This window comes from Pangasianodon hypophthalmus, chromosome 3 (genome assembly GCF_027358585.1).
Source record: "Pangasianodon hypophthalmus isolate fPanHyp1 chromosome 3, fPanHyp1.pri, whole genome shotgun sequence".
NCBI lineage: Eukaryota > Metazoa > Chordata > Actinopteri > Siluriformes > Pangasiidae > Pangasianodon > Pangasianodon hypophthalmus.
In genome coordinates this window covers 32,105,346-32,122,112 of record NC_069712.1, presented here as the reverse complement: position 1 = coordinate 32,122,112, position 16,767 = coordinate 32,105,346, and the positions used below count along the sequence as shown (strand labels likewise).

At 38.9% G+C, this 16,767-nt stretch overlaps 1 protein-coding gene and 1 long non-coding RNA gene across 4 annotated transcripts in view; one reads left to right on the top strand and one right to left on the bottom strand.

Moving 5' to 3' along the window:
* The window catches only part of LOC128316996 (uncharacterized), a 139,176-nt gene that overhangs the window by 94,334 nt on the left and 28,075 nt on the right, over positions 1-16,767 (top strand). The window lies entirely within an intron of this gene.
* Positions 6,846-14,980, bottom strand: bsdc1 (BSD domain containing 1). Of its 2 annotated transcripts, XM_026939271.3 has the most exons (11): positions 14,916-14,980; positions 14,196-14,253; positions 13,463-13,579; positions 13,139-13,306; positions 12,444-12,498; positions 11,897-12,012; positions 10,623-10,691; positions 9,867-9,951; positions 9,276-9,704; positions 8,370-8,473; positions 6,846-7,652 (listed from the first exon to the last, which is right to left on the bottom strand). In XM_026939271.3, the coding sequence occupies exons 1-11, from the start codon at positions 14,924-14,926 to the stop codon at positions 7,620-7,622; spliced, it is 1,245 nt and encodes a 414-aa protein (XP_026795072.1). In that variant the 5' UTR covers positions 14,927-14,980; the 3' UTR covers positions 6,846-7,619. The 2 variants fall into 2 exon arrangements, with proteins under 2 accessions (XP_026795072.1, XP_026795070.1); XM_026939269.3 differs by lacking the exon at positions 14,916-14,980 and having other exon boundaries at positions 14,196-14,285.

The window sequence follows — 16,767 nt, the reverse complement described above, 5'->3', positions numbered from 1 at the left end:
TCAACTATAGTTCAGATTTTTTTTTTTACTGCTAATGATCGTGAAATCAGTGTCGATGCAAGAGCAGCAGCATTACCAGCTTCAAGTAACACGACCTTGAGTAACATCTGTCTGTGATTTCAGCTTAAAACCATGCCATGTTGAGTGAGAACAATCAGCCAGTGCCAAGTTCTTGCAAATACCACCTCAAGAATTCCATTGTCAGCCCGGCCAAACCCACAAAATGTGGAGCTCATTGATACCAACTTGACCGCGACCCCAGCATTTTAAACTAAACCTTGGCACTGAGCTGTACTATTCAATTCAGAGATGCCAACCATCCAAAACCTGAACAGTGGCAAATGCCAAGCTAAACAAAGCCAACCACTAATATCAGTATATTACCATAAACAGACCTAAAATGTCACCTCCTACAGCGTCCGAGGGCTTTTCTTCAGCACTGATTTCCAGTTGTAACGTATTTAAAAGAGCATCATATCCAGTAAGGACCACCAGCACAGTGCCAACATGAGTTTTTTTTTTTTTTTGTGAATACACAATTTAAAAGCCACGGATTCAAGATCCAAGCCTCCAAACAGTAACCGAGTGTGTATAGATGTGTGTGTTGTCTTTGGAGTTGAGCTAGGTTTGGCTCTAAGCCCGGAATCTGTGTATCTCGCTGAATATAATAGCAGACGCTGGGCAGAATTATTTTACCAAAGGGTACAATTATTGAGAGTTTGAAATACCTTTGCGGTATTAAATGATCTGCATAGCATGGACCTCAAACCTAAAGCTGCAGTTAGTCATAAAAGAGGAGAATATACTAAAATAAAGAATCAAATTTTTATGGAGTGAGGTACTGTTAGTAACAAAATACTTTGTTTAAGTATCTGTAATTGAGTTTTTCTTTCACCTAGTACTTTTGACTTTAATTGGAATACCTTCACTTCTCGTCAACCCAATGCTACGGTAAGACGTTTTTCCAATCTTCAACTGTCCAGTTTCAGAGAACCTGTGCCCAGTGTGGCCTCAGGTTCCTGTCTTTCTCTGATAGGAGTGGAACTCGATGTGGTCTTTGCTGTTGTAGCTTATCCGCCTCAAGCTTTTGCATTTTTGTGCATTGTGTGATGCTTTTCTGCTCACCGTGGCTGTAAAGAGTGAGTACCATAGCCTTCTTGTCATTGTCCTCTGGCTTCTCTCTTCAACCAGCCATTTCTGCCCACAGAACTACTGCTCAGTGAATGTTTTTTTGTTTTCTGCACCATTCTGTGTAAACTCTAGAGACTGTTGTGTGTGAAAATCCCAGGAGATCTGCAGTTTCTGGAATATTCAAATCAGCCCCAACAACCATGCCACATTTAAAGTCACTGAGATCACATTTTTGTCCTCAAGCTAATGATTGCTGTGAAAATTAACTGAAACGCTTAACCTGTATCTGCGTGCTTTTATGCATTGTGCTGCTGCCACATGATTGACTTCCTTCAAGGAGTTAAGTGAAGAAATTGAAGCTGTACTTCATCTTTTTCCAGAGGATTTATTTAGACGGGTAGTTGCACTTTTATTCAAGTAAAGAATTTCGGTACTTTTACCTCCTGCATTAACAATGCATTGGGAGTACTCCTACTTTAAGTCGCCTTAGTGGAAACAAAATTCAGCAGCTAAAGGACTAACAAAATGACACTCAAGATGCACGAGAATCCAAAAAGTCCCACTTAAGTCTGCAGAGTGTGTGAGAACCTGCTTGAGGACTAATGAGGACTTAAAGTCCAGGTGTAGACGAGACAAAGCACTGAGAGATAATTAAGAATCTTAATTATTTACAAGGTAAACAAAAATCAAAGCTTTATTTTCCTGTGAATTTCTAATAGTCTCAGGACATGCTGTCTCTTACAATGAGGGAGCCATTGTGTATCTTGACATGTTCACAAACTAACTACTCAGCTGTCATTGGGGCAAAAGTCAAATCTAGACATTCAAGTAATCAAAAGCATAATTGTGTCCAAATTACGGGTGTAACGCAGTGCCTGTGCCTGTATCCGTATCTTATCTGTGTAGTGCTCCTAATATGTGTCTGCATTCAGATTTACACCCAAAATGTAATCCCGATAATAATAGTTACAGTGTAATCCCAATAATAATGAATTAGCTCATATGCTGAAATTTGTTTTATGCTCTACATTTTACTAATTCATTTGTATTTGTTTGCAGCATGCATATAATGTACTTTATTTACTCCATTCATGCACTGTGCTGGAATAATGTCATCAATACAGCATCTCTCTGGACTAACAGTCCATTATCTCTCAATACAGAGCCTCAGAGCCACTTAGCATGATGAATAACAGTCAATTAATTTACCTCCGCCTCTTCACTCAGACGGTCACAACTGTGCAGTCTACACTCCATCTATCCATCCATCCATCCATCCATCCATCCAAAAAGCCACCAGAAAGCACACAGAATATTATGATTGACAAACCATATCTATAAATTCTCTCTGTCTGCCTGTCTCTGTCTACATATTCATTCATTCTGTCTGCATTATTCAATCCCATCCATTCATCCATCCATCCACCCATCCATCTATCCATCCACCCATCCATCTATCCATCCATTCATCCATCTATCCATCCATTCATCCATCTATCCATCTGTTCATTTATCCGCTATTATTTTATTCACTATTCTTTCATTCAGTACATCCATCCTTCCATCTGTCTATCCACATATCCATTTATTCATTCCATCCATCCATCCATTCATTTATCCACTATTCATCCATCCATCCATTATTCATTACATGTATCAGTCCACTCATCCATCCATCTATCCATTAATTTATCCACTATTCTTTCATTCAATCCATCCATCATGTAGCTACTATCTTCTGAAATAAAAATCCCAATATTATATTTTTCCAATATAATGCAATATTGTATCCGTCTCTCCACCCACCATGTACCCACTTATTCTTCCATCCTCCCACTCAGTGATCAACTATCTATCTATCTATCTATCTATCTACCTATCTATCTATACATCCATCCATCCATCCAAAAAAAAGCCACCAGAGCTCTTTCAGTACGCTGCTAGTCACATGTTGAAGCCCTGGACCTTCTTATGTTTTATTACAGTTTAATCTTTATTGCTGCCACAAATCAAACAAAATACCAATTGAACCTGTTCCTTTGTTAGACTATCACATTTTTGAGCATTTAAGATGTGGCCATTTAGACAAAAATGCTAAAATAATGCATAGGATGTTAAATATGCCTGGCAGTGTATGGAGGATAAAAAATGTCTTAAATCGAGTTCTGTGGAGCATTTCCATGAAATATGTATAACAGCATTATGAATTTCTGCGATTTCTTTTCATAATGTTAACAGACAGCTGCTATCTTCTGAAAGAAAAATCCCCCTAACAATTTACTCCACTACAGTATATTGTCATGAATAAACTTTAGAATTCTTCCTGCAGTTATTTTTAGTTTAATGTCCAACCATGAAAGCATGAATCTGACTGATATCAAAAGATTATGATAGAAAACTTATATATATCATGGGCTATTTTTAAATACATTAACAGAGTCATTTTTACAGAGCTGTTTGGGAAAGATGCAAATGTGTGTGATGAGATGTGCTGATGTGAAATGTCAGAGAGAAAAAACGAGAACGAGAATTTGCATTGGATTTACATTCAGGAGAGAGAGAGAGGGAGAAAGAGAGAGAGAGAGGGGGGGGGGGGGGGTTATCAGTCTGTTTTACTGATAAGGATAAACCTGAGCACTGCAGGTGTTCCCTCTGTGACCCACATTAAAACCACAAACACACACTTTGTAGATGAACTGCATATCATCCCCAACACATCTGCTCTTATTTTAGCACATCGTCCTCTATAGAGCCGCATTCAACGAAGTGTTAAAATAACGCTGAAATAAGTTTAAAATACATTTAACAGTTAATTAGAACATAATTTATTGCCCAGATATGATCAAAGAGGAGAAAGGGAATTAAAATAAATTTTAAAAAAGAAAATAAATAGAATGAAGTGGGTTTAATGGGAAGTTTAAGGTGTTAAGTGTTTAAATTTATTAGATATTATTAAAGTATGTTAATAAAAATAAACATGCATTAAAACCATTAAATAAAAAATAAATGGGAATCAACAATGAACCATTTATGCTGTTATGGCAGATAAATAAATAAATAAATAAATAAATAAATAGTTTCCAGTGCACACTTGTTCACTTGGGTTGTGTCCCAATCCACAGTAACAGAGTGTGTGTGTGTGTGTGTGTGTGTGTGTGTGTGTGTGTGTGTGTGTGTGTGTGTGTGTGTGTGTGTGTGTTACGACACTGCCACCTGGCGGCAGAATGTATGCATCAGGTGAAAAATCAAGAAAATGATGAACCTACTCAGGGAAGGTTTGACACCACTGCGGGCCCCAGGCGATTACTGGCTACGCTGTCCTGTAGCTACGCCTCTGGTGACTGGCTTCTTTCTTGCTTATCGCCTCAGGAACTCATCCACCGGACTGTGAAAATCCAGCTCTGACTCAATGGGCAGCAGTGAAAGCATGCTGAGGCGTCTTTGGCCCATTTTAGTTCAGTTTTTACTCCACACCGTTACGGAAAATGAACAATCTCTGGCTTCTCTTTCCTTTTTAAGATTTCTTTTCATCGACACACTTTTGGGGTTATCGCAGATGTTATGTTATTTTTTATTCACTTATCAAGCTCTGGTTAAAAACAGTTATGACCTGAATAACTCATTGATTGATTTCTAAACTTATTTTAACACATTCATTGGCTTGTGCTCTATCTATCTGTAGGTAAACAAGGAAAACTCCTCTAGAGCTGTCACAGCTGGAAAACACCAGGAGAACGTTTAACTTCAAATTCTGTAGAACAGTAAGAACGTTAATGACTGTGCTATCACTGTTTTTCTGTGTATCACGTTGTGTTACACACACAGATGCTTGCTAGTGGCCAGGGCCCTGGGGTGCAACACTGGTGTTTACTCTCAGCACAGCAGTGACCCTGACATGCTGGTGTGTGTAGTTATGATATGAGTGTATCAGGAACAGCAGCAGTGTTGCTGGTGTAATAATAATAATAATAATAATAATAGTACTCGAGACGTTCAGGAGCTGGTTGTAATGGCGGTGAGGTTGGTGTCTCAGCTCTCAGCAGGGTGTGTGGTGGCATCGCACTCTTCGAGCTCCACGTCTCATTCCGCCAAACCGGGAGGCAGTGGTTACCAGGGCAACGGTGCAGAACGAGCCACCAAAGCACAATAACACACCGTCATAAGCCCTCATGCTTATTAGTAATAATAATTAATAATAATTGTAATAATTGATTTGTTTATTTAGTCTGGAGTAAACTGTATGCATTATGATACAAACACTGCAGGCTGTACACCTGAACATCTGCTTTATCTTCTCCATATTATTTTATCTGTCAAACTAATTATCAAATCAGAGTCAAACTTTTCTGCATATAGGGCATATTTTCCTCAAGGCATTTTTTTCCCTGTAGAGCAAAGTCACATGAAATTTTCATGTGAATAATCATGCGATGAATCACATGTGAAATGTGTGGGGTTTTTTTGGCACGTCACACGTTTCACACCATCGTGTATGTGGTCAGAACTTCCTGTAGCCAGGCAGGAAGTGACGAATTCTGGACAGGGATTTAGATCTGTTGGGAAAATGTTAGGTTTAGGATAAAATTTCTTGAAATCACACTAGAACAGGAAAAGAGCGTTCGTAACTGTTAAAGTGATTTTGTTCCCATTTCAATTACGTTCAATGAAGAATTTTGTTCATTATGAATACATTTACGAACGGACGTTGTTTATTCAGAAGCTGCTTTTTCCATTTTTTAAGTCCATTTTTTATTGAGATGATTTCAGCCCTGGCAAACTGACAATGTTTATAAGTGGCTGATATAATAATATGCAGGAGCTGCTTTTTACTTCTTTTGGCACATGTATTCATCCAAAAGCAATTTACAACCGAGTTCAACAGTCTTGAAATTTGAGCTTACAACCATCTGGTAAAAATGTGCAAAACTTCAAATGCGGAGCCATATCTAAATACATTTACACCACAGCGCTGCTGAATTCTCCGTTCTGATTGGTCAGAAGGTGTTGATTCATTTTCTATAACAGCAGCTGTGACAGTAGTGCCGGCTACGATTCTAATAATGCGCTGGTCTAATATCTTATCGTTTTTATAGTAAAAACTTACACAGGGACTTCTCGGAGGAGACGTTTATTAATCATTTAAGGAAGGAGTCTCCAGTGTAAGCAGTAAAGTAACAAGATGAGCTGTTTTTTTTTTTTTTTTTAACTTCAAGAGAGAAAAAAAAGGAGTCCAGTGAGGGAACGATTGTTTACCGCTGCTATAACATAAGTGATAACAGGAACTAACTTGTTTCACAGACATTCCACAGCATTAAAAGTAACTAGAAATGGATAAAAACTATGTTGTTATACTTTTTTTTAATAATCAAAGTAATAATTGACAAAATTCTGTAGCATAAGCGGAATAAAACACTTCTGTTATTGGAGTGGTAACAGTAACTCTGCCTCCTCACACCACCCCATCGTTGATTATTTTCCTATAACAGCACGACTTCAAGTGTTTTATTCCTTAATAATCAAACGAATATCCTTTGGCCTCTCTCTCACCCTCACACTCACTAAGTGAACACTTTCTTTTAATTATAATCTGCCATTTTTACAACACTCAATTAGATCTAAACTGTATGGTAGGGAATTATTGGCTCCTTTAAAAACACTCTTTAAAACAAACACACACACACACACACACACACACACACACAATAAATCCAAACTCACGTTTCATCAGTTTATCTTTAGTCAAATATGAAGTTTCAACATGTGACAAATTACAATTTTCCCACACAACATTAAACAAAGTCATGTAGCGTATTGTATTCATGAAACGAAAGTGCAACAGTCGTCTATGAAAAGGCCAAACGTACTTTATGCTAATATAATCACTTGCATAAGATTAGAGAAGTTAGTACTTCATAGACAAAGAAAAAAAAAAACATAAAGCCAAATGACAATATGCTGAAGAAAGAAACACAAAATGAGAAACATAAATTACACCTCAGGATTCATTTCTAATCCTATAAATGGAACAAGTAGCATGATAAGAGTATGGCTACTTATGAAGCCCCAAAAGTTGATATATTGTTTGTTTCCCCACTCTTATTGGAAAATCAGAACAAATGACATACTGTAAGCTTAGGTGCCATCATCCACACCATCAATACCTCAATCTCTGGGCTGATTTTTCTTTTTTTCTTTTTGACACGTGTGTCCACTTTAAACCCAGACGTGTCCTGTTCAGCTTCCACTTCTGCTCTAAAGCCAATTTTCCCCCTGAAAAAAACAGCGGCTCGTGGAAATATTTAATGAATTCAGCTCTGAACTAAATTTCACTGGCTGGAAGTCACCCAGTCGGTGGACCCAAAGGCCAGCGTCTTGCTCCCATTGGCTGAATGCGAAGGTGTGGGCGAGGACTAAGAGTTTTGAGACGTTAAAGCGTGGGTTCGTTTGGGAACGGTCAAGTTCTCGCATCGTCGTCAGGCTCCGGCTCTTCAGTCCCAGTTCTCCCAGTCCTCATCGTCAAACTGGGACAGAAACGAAAAAAAATTACAACTATGGAAATAAGTAGCAAAAGTGACACAGAATATACGACTCTGATTGGTCAGAAGGTGTTGATTAATTTTCTAGAACAGTACCTCTGACAGTAGCTGCAAATCACAGGTTTATATTAATGCACTCGCTCGCTCGCTCTAATACGTTATCGTTTCTATAGTAACCGCTCACCACAGGGACTTACATGTTGAACACTTCACATAAACTGATTTAAAAAAAGATGTGTAATGGTTGTTATGGTGAAGTTTTCTGTAACATTTATGGAAGGAGTCTCCAGTATCAGTCATTCAACATCTTCAGGACAGAAGAGTTTACGCTTTTGGGGTTTCTCCGTTACATGCTAAGCTGTTTGTTTGTTTGTTTGTTTGTTTGTTTATTTTTCTGTCTTATTAACTTCGAGACAGAGAAAAAAGTGAGGCTGGTGAGGGAACTTGTTTTGTGGACGTTCCACAACTTTCAACGTAACTATAAATAGATAAAAAAAAAAAACCTCTGCCATTGTCTAATAAATAAAAATTCTAATAGAACTGCTGCAGTATAAGAGAAAAAAAAAACACTTCAACCTTCACACTACCCTGTCGTTGATCACCCCAAGTTATTTATTTATTTATTAATTACAGCCTGTGAAATGTAACGCACGTTCTAACGTAAATATGATGATGGTGTAATGTAACGGGTTAGAGCAGTACCTCTGCGGTGGCGTCGGCTTTAGACAGAGCCAGCTGAACCTCTTCCTCCGTCATATCCAGGTCAAAGTCTTTTTCCCAGTCCTCGCTCACGTCAGTACTGGATCCTGCCATGAAATGTCCCAGTAAAACATCAGAAAAAATCTTTTACAAAAAAACATAACAAAATGCCTCAAACACTGCTTCTGCTTCCCACTCAAAGTTTTTTTTTTTAAATCACCAGTCAGAATGATCTGTATACGGTCTGCTTGTGAATTATTGGCACCCTTGGTAAAGATAGGTTAAAAAAAAAAAAAAAAATGGTTAATTTGCTGTGGTTAATTAGTGTTACTGAAAATATGAGATAAATCTAACCTTAAATTAAATATACACCCAAAAATGCTCCTTAATTAGTGGCCTAATGAAGCTCTGCGAATGCGCGCACCTTGGAAGTGTGAGACACTGAAAACAAAAAGGTTTTCTGTGCTTTCTTCTTTCTGAATGCAAAGTAGAGGAACTGAATCATGACGTACTGCTCACGCCTTTGCTATGATCTTCATCACAAATACATATATATATATATATATATAACTATATCCTGCTAGCCTGCCAGTGAAGGTCAGCTGTTTCTGGTTCTCTGCTCATGACGTTACAGCAGGAACGGGTGATTTATGCTCCAGTCTGGTGTGACTGCTGCTACTCCGCTGCTATCTATCCCTCAGTGCTCTGCCCTGTGTATCGTCCCTGCCCAGTGACGTAATCACGATTGAAAAGTATAAAAATGGCAGCATTTTTAATAAACTATGACATAACTAATGTTCCTCATAGTACTAAATTACTTTAGTTATTTAAAAGGGGTAGATTTACATGCCCCTACGCAGTGTGTGAATACACTCCTGTGCTTGTACTGCCCTGTGCACTCCACCTCACCTTTTTTGCCGTTGGTGGAAGGCGTGGACTTGCCGCTGTCGGAGTTGAGCTCAAACACTCGCAGGTCTTGCACTCCCTCCTCTTTTGCGCCTTCTTTTCTTGCTTCCTGCTCCCTCGCTCCCACCGTTCTAGCTCCTTCCTCTTTTGCTCCCTCCGTTCTGGCTTGCTCCTCCCTCGCTCCCGCCGCAGTGGTGGTGCTCTTCTGCTTCTCGTCCTCGCTCGGGGCGTTGGCACAGCTCTCCGGAAGGTTCTCTAGCTGCGTTGGGAGACTCACACTGTCGCTGCTGACTGACGGAGTGACATCAGACATGGTGTCGCCGTGGGAACCCGCCACCTCAGGGGAAGAGGCGCACGAAGGGCTGGTCTCTACGGTTACAGGAGGAGGAGTGAAGTCCAAGCGGGACGGAGACGAGGCACCGAGGAACTCATCTGGAAGAGACCGTGAGAAGATCATGTGATCATCTGAGATTGAAGAGTGAGAATTTATCTTGTAGTTCCTGACTCTGACCAATTCCTAACCAGCAATCAGAGGACACTGGAAACTGACATCTGATTCGAAATGCTTCATCTCTGCGCTAATAAAGGCCCTACCTTCCTCTTCCTCCTCCCAACCCAGACTCTCGGACTGAGCGGTTTCCTCTGCTCGCCGCTTCAGTGCCACTCTCCTGGCCTCCTCCTGTTCACACACACACACACACACACACACACACACACACATTCAAAGTCTTCAAGCATGACATTGTGTAGTGACATGGAGAACATGAATCATATTCTGTCAATGTGTCAACGTTTTACTGGTGTAAAGTTCATTCACGTGAAATTTCACGTCAAACTGCTATCTCTACAAACTTTCTACACAAAATCCCAAATATATTTTTGTGCCAGACTCAAACGGCCACCGTACGCATAGTATTCCTAGACATACGTGACATTAAAAAAAAATTAAAAAGGCAAAATTCATATGACATAACTGATTAAAAAACCCAAAGAATTTGGAAATGTTTTATGCATAAAAAGGTTAAACAGTGGTCCAAATTATTCTGAACAAAATGACTTTGTCTGGTTCACACCAATGCCACAGATTTATATCGGTGTTGCAAAACTGTAAGCAAAAGTGTGTGTCGGGTTTTTATCCCTGATTTGGTTTAGAATCAATCTGTGACCGCTACAGCACTCCTTAAAACCAAATATCCTTAACATCTACACATACTGCAATTCAAACACTTCAGGCAGACAGGTAGAAATTTCAGACTTTAAAATGCCTTTTAAAGCCTTTATTTATTTCTTAATGTTCATTTTATATTATTGTATTGACTTGTGGATATCATGGACTGGAAGAGACTGTACCTGATCCAGCTGAAACACTTTGTAAAAGTAGCGCTGCCAGAACTCGGAGTGAGCCACGGCTGCTGGAACCTACACAGAACACACACACACACACACACGTGAGGAATAATTATAAATTATATATAAATGATATGTTCATAAAAAAAGATACTAGACACCTTCCCTTAATCTTATACAACATTCTCTAGCATTGCTAGCAAACTGATGTGACTTTTTTTTTTATCATCCTTTATGGCATCTTTGTACGTTCAAGTGCAAAAGTTTTCACCCCCACCTTACTGTTTTAATGACAAAAATGTATCTCTATTTTACAGTTTATCTACAAAAAAAAAATTGGAGAAGGAAAACCAAAACAGGGCAAATATTACATCTGAGACGTTCCACGAGCTGCACAGAGGAAATATTAAAATGTTGGAGTGTATAAAGTTATTACAGAATTTTTATCTCATGTTCAATCACAGTCATTTTTTCACTATTAATATAGGAAAGACTTGAGGTAAACACCTAACACTATGGATCTCTAGGTATAAACAGAGTGCCCTCCAGAATTATTGGCACCCTTCATATTAACCAAAAAAAAACTGTGCGCAAGAATTGTAAAAAAATTTCCTCTCAAACACGCACACACACACGAGAAACTATTTCTCTATGTTCTAATAAAGTCATTTCCGTTAGAACTACTTTAACATTTTTCTCAAAAATATAATTTTTTCATTTGCTCTGAGCAACTCTGCTGTTGCCTTTAATGTGTCCTGTTTCACTGGGGTATAAATACGCAGCTGCACACGTGTAAAATCATTCCATCATCCATTCCCTTGGATCACAAATCAGGTAACAGATCAAAAATTCTGAAGCAGGTGGAAATTTGCCAGGAATTGGACCTTGAGCACACTGTTGAAGGGTGCCTATAATTTTGAAACCAGTGTTTTAAGAAAGAAATTGCACTACTTAAAAAAAATAAGTAGTGTTTATGCTTAAAATATCACTTATTGAAAGCAATATTCTTTTTTTTTTAAATATATATAACAGTTTCATGAAGAGTGTCAATACTTCTGGAGGACATGGTACATTTCTGCCATCATTATTTTGTCCTAAGGGTGTGTTTACTTCTGCACTCAAGATTTAAGCGTTACAAAATGCCCATTGTGAGCTGGTTATCATCAGCATGAAGCTCTTTGGTAAGAAACATGCTGTGAGGATGTGAGGAAAATACCATTTCATGAGATTTACTGATAAACTCTTCCATTTGTGCGCAAAGTAGAAGCGGGTCGTACCATTTTAGTGTAGAGGGCTCGAATAGAGGGGCTGTTAACCAGCAGCTCAGAGATTTCAGCTTTCTTCTCGTCTAGACTGAAAGTGGAGAGCCAAGCGTCGAACTGCTCCGGAGGACCTGAAGAGAAAAACACACACACACACACACACACACACACACACACACACAGCTATTGTTTAAGGAATCCTCACAAGATGTTAATGCATACTAGTGTTAACCTCAAAAGCGGGTGCAAATACTTTTACTGCTACATAAAGCCAGTATAATGTAACCTTAATGCTACAGATTTACAGAGCTACAACAGGTTTTCATTTTAATCATCTGTAGCATGATGAAGATAACACGTGACACAGAAAACACCACGTGATGATGATGATGATGATGAAGAACTTTCCGGAAATACAATACATCCATTTATTAATTACAACCTCTTCAACAGCAGCAGACTGTCGATAATGTTCCCGTAGATTTCCATATTTAGTGTTTGTTTAGTCAAACAAGTTGGGAAGAAACAGATTAGGAAATAAACGGACGTTAAACACACGTACCGTCGGGTTCATTGCAGTATGTTGCAGGATCGGCTTGTAGAGTGTAGAGACGAGCCTGAAGGGAAGCAAAACTCGGGTCAAATCTCAATTCTGACGGGGTTTTTTTCTGATGAGATGTTTCTTTAGCATTTATGGAAGGAGTCTCCAGTGTCAACGCATCTAACAGTATGTTTTGAAGGTCTTTCTGTTGTTCCTTAACATGACTGTTGTGAGGGAAAGACTGTTTATAGCTGCTATAATGTAAGTATAATGGACATTCCACAACGTTAAATGTAACTATAAATGGATAAAAAAGTATGACGTCATATGTTACTTAATAAAAAACATAAACATTGGCCAATTGCTGTGGTGTAAGAGGAATAAAACACTTTGAAATGGATCAATTCGGGATGATAACAGTAACCCTGTGGTTGATTATTTTCCTGTAACTGCAAGTGAACATGTGATTTAAACTAAAACCAATCCATTCCTCATATGGAACTGTCACATGATACGCTGACACTGTAAATGATGTAATGTGCAGTTTTAGGAGGAAAAAAGTTCAACCCTACAACAGTGTGTGCCTGTCTGAAAGGGTTTTTTTTTTCTCAGCAGTGTATGTCTCAGATTGTGTACTTCAACAAGATGTCATGACTCGACAAATTTACGTTTAGACAGTTTTCCCCTTCGCCCCGAAACGCAGCATTAAGTCTGACCTTGGTGCTGTCGTACACCTCAGTGGTTCCGGCCGGCGTGGCCACCAGCGTGATGACATCACAGTCGATGGTCTTATCAGGCGGAGGAGCGAGTGTGTCCGTGATCACACCCAGAATGTTAGAAAGACTCTTCTTCACCTTCTCCGTGGTCTCGGATGAACCTTCCACCTGGCACAGAATGAGAACAGAACCGAGACTGTCTTTTTAACAAAATAATGGATGGATGGATCTTTTTAATATAATGTAATATAATATAATATAATATAATATAATATAATATAATATAATATAGTGTGTGTGTGTGTGTGTGATAGGAAAGCATACGGCCAGCTTGCTCTTGACGGCGTTGGCCGTGGCGACGATGGAGCAGGCGGTGTCATGTTGCACCACGTTGGAGAATTCTGTTAAATCCCGTTTGATGAACTCGTACGCTTCGGATGACTGTAAAAGTGGATTCAGAGATGGTTCACTAATTACATGATAAATTAGTATATAATTATTAATTAACAAACCAAGAGACTGTGGGTTTTCAGCTAGTTATAAGCACAATGAGCTGTGCAGCATGTACTACAGGAGTATAACTGCATGATCATTAGTGATTAATTACATGATCATTGGTGATTAATTACATGATCATTGGCGATTAATTACATGATCATTAGCGATCAACTGCATGACCATTAGTGATTACTTGCATGATCATTAGTGATTAATTGCATGATCATTAGTGATTACTTGCATGATCATTAGTGATTAATTGCATGATCATTAGTGATTACTTGCATGATCATTAGTGATTAATTGCATGATCATTAGTGATTACTTGCATGATCATTGGTGATTAATTGCATGACCATTAGCGATCAACTGCGTGACCATTAGCGATCAACTGCATGACCATTGGTGATTACTTGCATGATCATTAGTGATTACTTGCATGGTCTTTGGTGATTACTTGCATGATCATTAGTGATTAATTGCATGGTCATTGGTGATTAATTGCATGGTCATTGGTGATTAATTGGATGGTAATTAGTGATTAATTGTAGAGACTCACTCTGTCTTTGAGGGACTGGAAGCTCTGCTGCAGCCAGCCTCCCCACCAGCCTCCTTCCCTGAGACCGTCACACATACCGATATTCATTAATTCATCAATTCTCAGCAGGATCGCACTTTAAAACCGGTATAAAGCAGTATCAAAGCGCCTGATCTATAATCCGAGAAAGATCTGGAAAGGCTTTGCAGGTGACGTAGACAACAGGCTAGCTTAGCTCTCTAGCTGGCTAACAGAAACAAAGCCAGAAATGAAACAAAGCGCAAAACAGAAGTGATTTTATTTTATTTTATTTTAGAGAAAGAGGCAACATAAAAATCACGGGTTAATTCGCTGATTCTCTCAACACTGCCGTCTAAGAACAACTGCGACCGTCGCTTTTATTGACTAACCCGGCTCAATCCCAAATAGCGCTCTACTTACTGTGTAGTGTACGACAACTCACGCACAAGCCGATACGTCATACCCTACGTAGTGCCCCTACATAGGGGGTGACGACCAGTTTGGAATTCATCCCTACGCCAGCAAAGCTCGCGGCACTATTTTTGTAAACAAACCCACAAATCCATTCCCATATGGCGTCGCTGCTCATCGCCAATCTCGCCAATCGGTTCAGTCTAGCCGTGAGCTTTAATGTACTTCTTTATAAACTGCACATCAACTACATCAACATCCATTTTAACGGATCTCACAACGATTATTTACAGCGACTTAACAACTCACCCTTCCGCCATCTTCAACGCATGACGTCATCTGAACACCTTCAACCCGGAACCCGGAAGCGGATCTTAATAACGCTGCAAAATAAAACCGAAGGAAACGAAGAAATAGAAACAATTTACTGATTCTTATAAATAGCTTATTAAACCATGTATAAGAATCAGTAGTAGTAACGGCTATAACACACGGTGACTGACGACGGGATTCAAATTTAAACGAAAATGAAAGCGACGTAAGAGAAGCCATATTTAAAAGGAAGATACGCCATTGCTCTTACTCAGACACGTCAACTGCGGCGCCATATTAGAGAGGGCAAATGTCTAACCACTTCATTGACATGACTAGAATTTAGTTGGAGTGTGTCAGCTAAGATTCTTTTCTTTTGCACCTTTTTTTTTAATGTAGTGTTGTTATATACTCTTTAACTGGCCCAAAGGTTTCTCTAAAAAGTATGTTTTAAGTTTAAAATGAGATTTGTCTGATATGTTTAAGATGAGAATGATGATGATGATGATGATGATGCTTAGTCTGCATAGCACTCTTTTGCTGGAAAATTGTAGTAAAATATTTTACAATCAGAATATTGTCAATGAAGGTATTTTTACATTTACATCACCTGCAATATGCAAGTGTTATATATCATCCCTCCAGAGAATGTAACTGGATTGCAATTAAATGTGTCCACTTCCAGTAATGTCAACACTGATGTCTCACAGTTGCTAGCAGCTAGACTGATGCAGCATTTCCTACTTTCCTATTTCTTATATGTGTGGGTTGAAGTCCCCTGATTTGGTCATAGCTGCTATATTTAATCATTGTGATATTTATACTTGAGTGGTAAAGATTTAATTCTGTAAAGATTTAACATTCTGAAAATCTCATTTATAAAGATTTGCTCTACCAAATTGACTACCAAGGAATCAGGTTGGTTTCAAAGCATATAAAATAAATAGATTTGTTGAAAATTTGTAGTACGATTCATGCAAATAACTGTCAGATTGTGTCTGTGAACTCACTGTGCAGTAAACAATATGTGATCGTATGAAAAAAAATGATTGATGTGAGAAAATCACATATGAAAAAAATAAAACGTGCCCTACGTGTAAATACATGAATAATGTATAAAAAAAAAATCTTGTGAGAAAATCGTGAAAAGAAAAACATGATTATTCGTATGTGAAGTTTGTGTGACTTTTCTGTAAGGGTGAGGGAGATCAAGTTGGTTTCAAAGCACGTGAAATAAACAGAGAAGTGGAAAATGTACGATAGTCCATGAGAATAATCTTTATTAACAATCTATAAGAACACAAAAATCCAACTTTTAATTTGTCATACCTTCAAGCAAGAGTAAAATCAGAAGCATACAGTATTTTGTCACATTTCATACACGTGATGTATGGAGCACTAAATGCGGTCACAAGCTGTGGCGTCTCTCGGGGGAGAAGCTCAGCCCCGTCACCCTGTTACACACAATCAGCTAATGAAATTGCCCATAATGGAAGTGACAAGAGGAGTTTATCACGTCATTAGAATTCAGCCCGGTCCATATGGATGAAGGCGTGATGGGTGTGTGTTAACACCCACCTGAGCCCCCTGCCCTCTCAGGCCCTCAAGGGGGTGTGTGTGCACATGTCATATGTGTGAAGTGCACTCGTATGCTATGCGTCTCATCCCAGCTGTGTTTTGCTCATCAGTATGCGCTCTGTGTGTGTATGTGTGTGTGTGTGTGTGTGTGTGTGTAAGAGTGAGAGGAAGCTCAGTTTAAGGGGTCACGAGTCCTCCCTCTTTTAATTGAAGCAGCGCTGCATCCAGAAGCTGCGCAATATGTGCATTTGTTACACAATATGTCCTTCCC

What these genes read in the sequence shown, in the direction of transcription:
- bsdc1 (XM_026939269.3), bottom strand. Translation starts at nt 14,282, where the DNA reads ATGAATATCGGTATGTGTGACGGTCTCAGGGAAGGAGGCTGGTGGGGA. An exon ending in AAGTGTTTCAGCTGGATCAG is followed by an intron (nt 9,952 to 10,622) that starts GTACAGTCTCTT and finishes GTGTGTGAACAG; the next exon opens with GAGGAGGCCAGGAGAGTGGC. An exon ending in AAGCCGACGCCACCGCAGAG is followed by an intron (nt 7,653 to 8,369) that starts GTACTGCTCTAA and finishes TTTCTGTCCCAG; the next exon opens with TTTGACGATGAGGACTGGGA.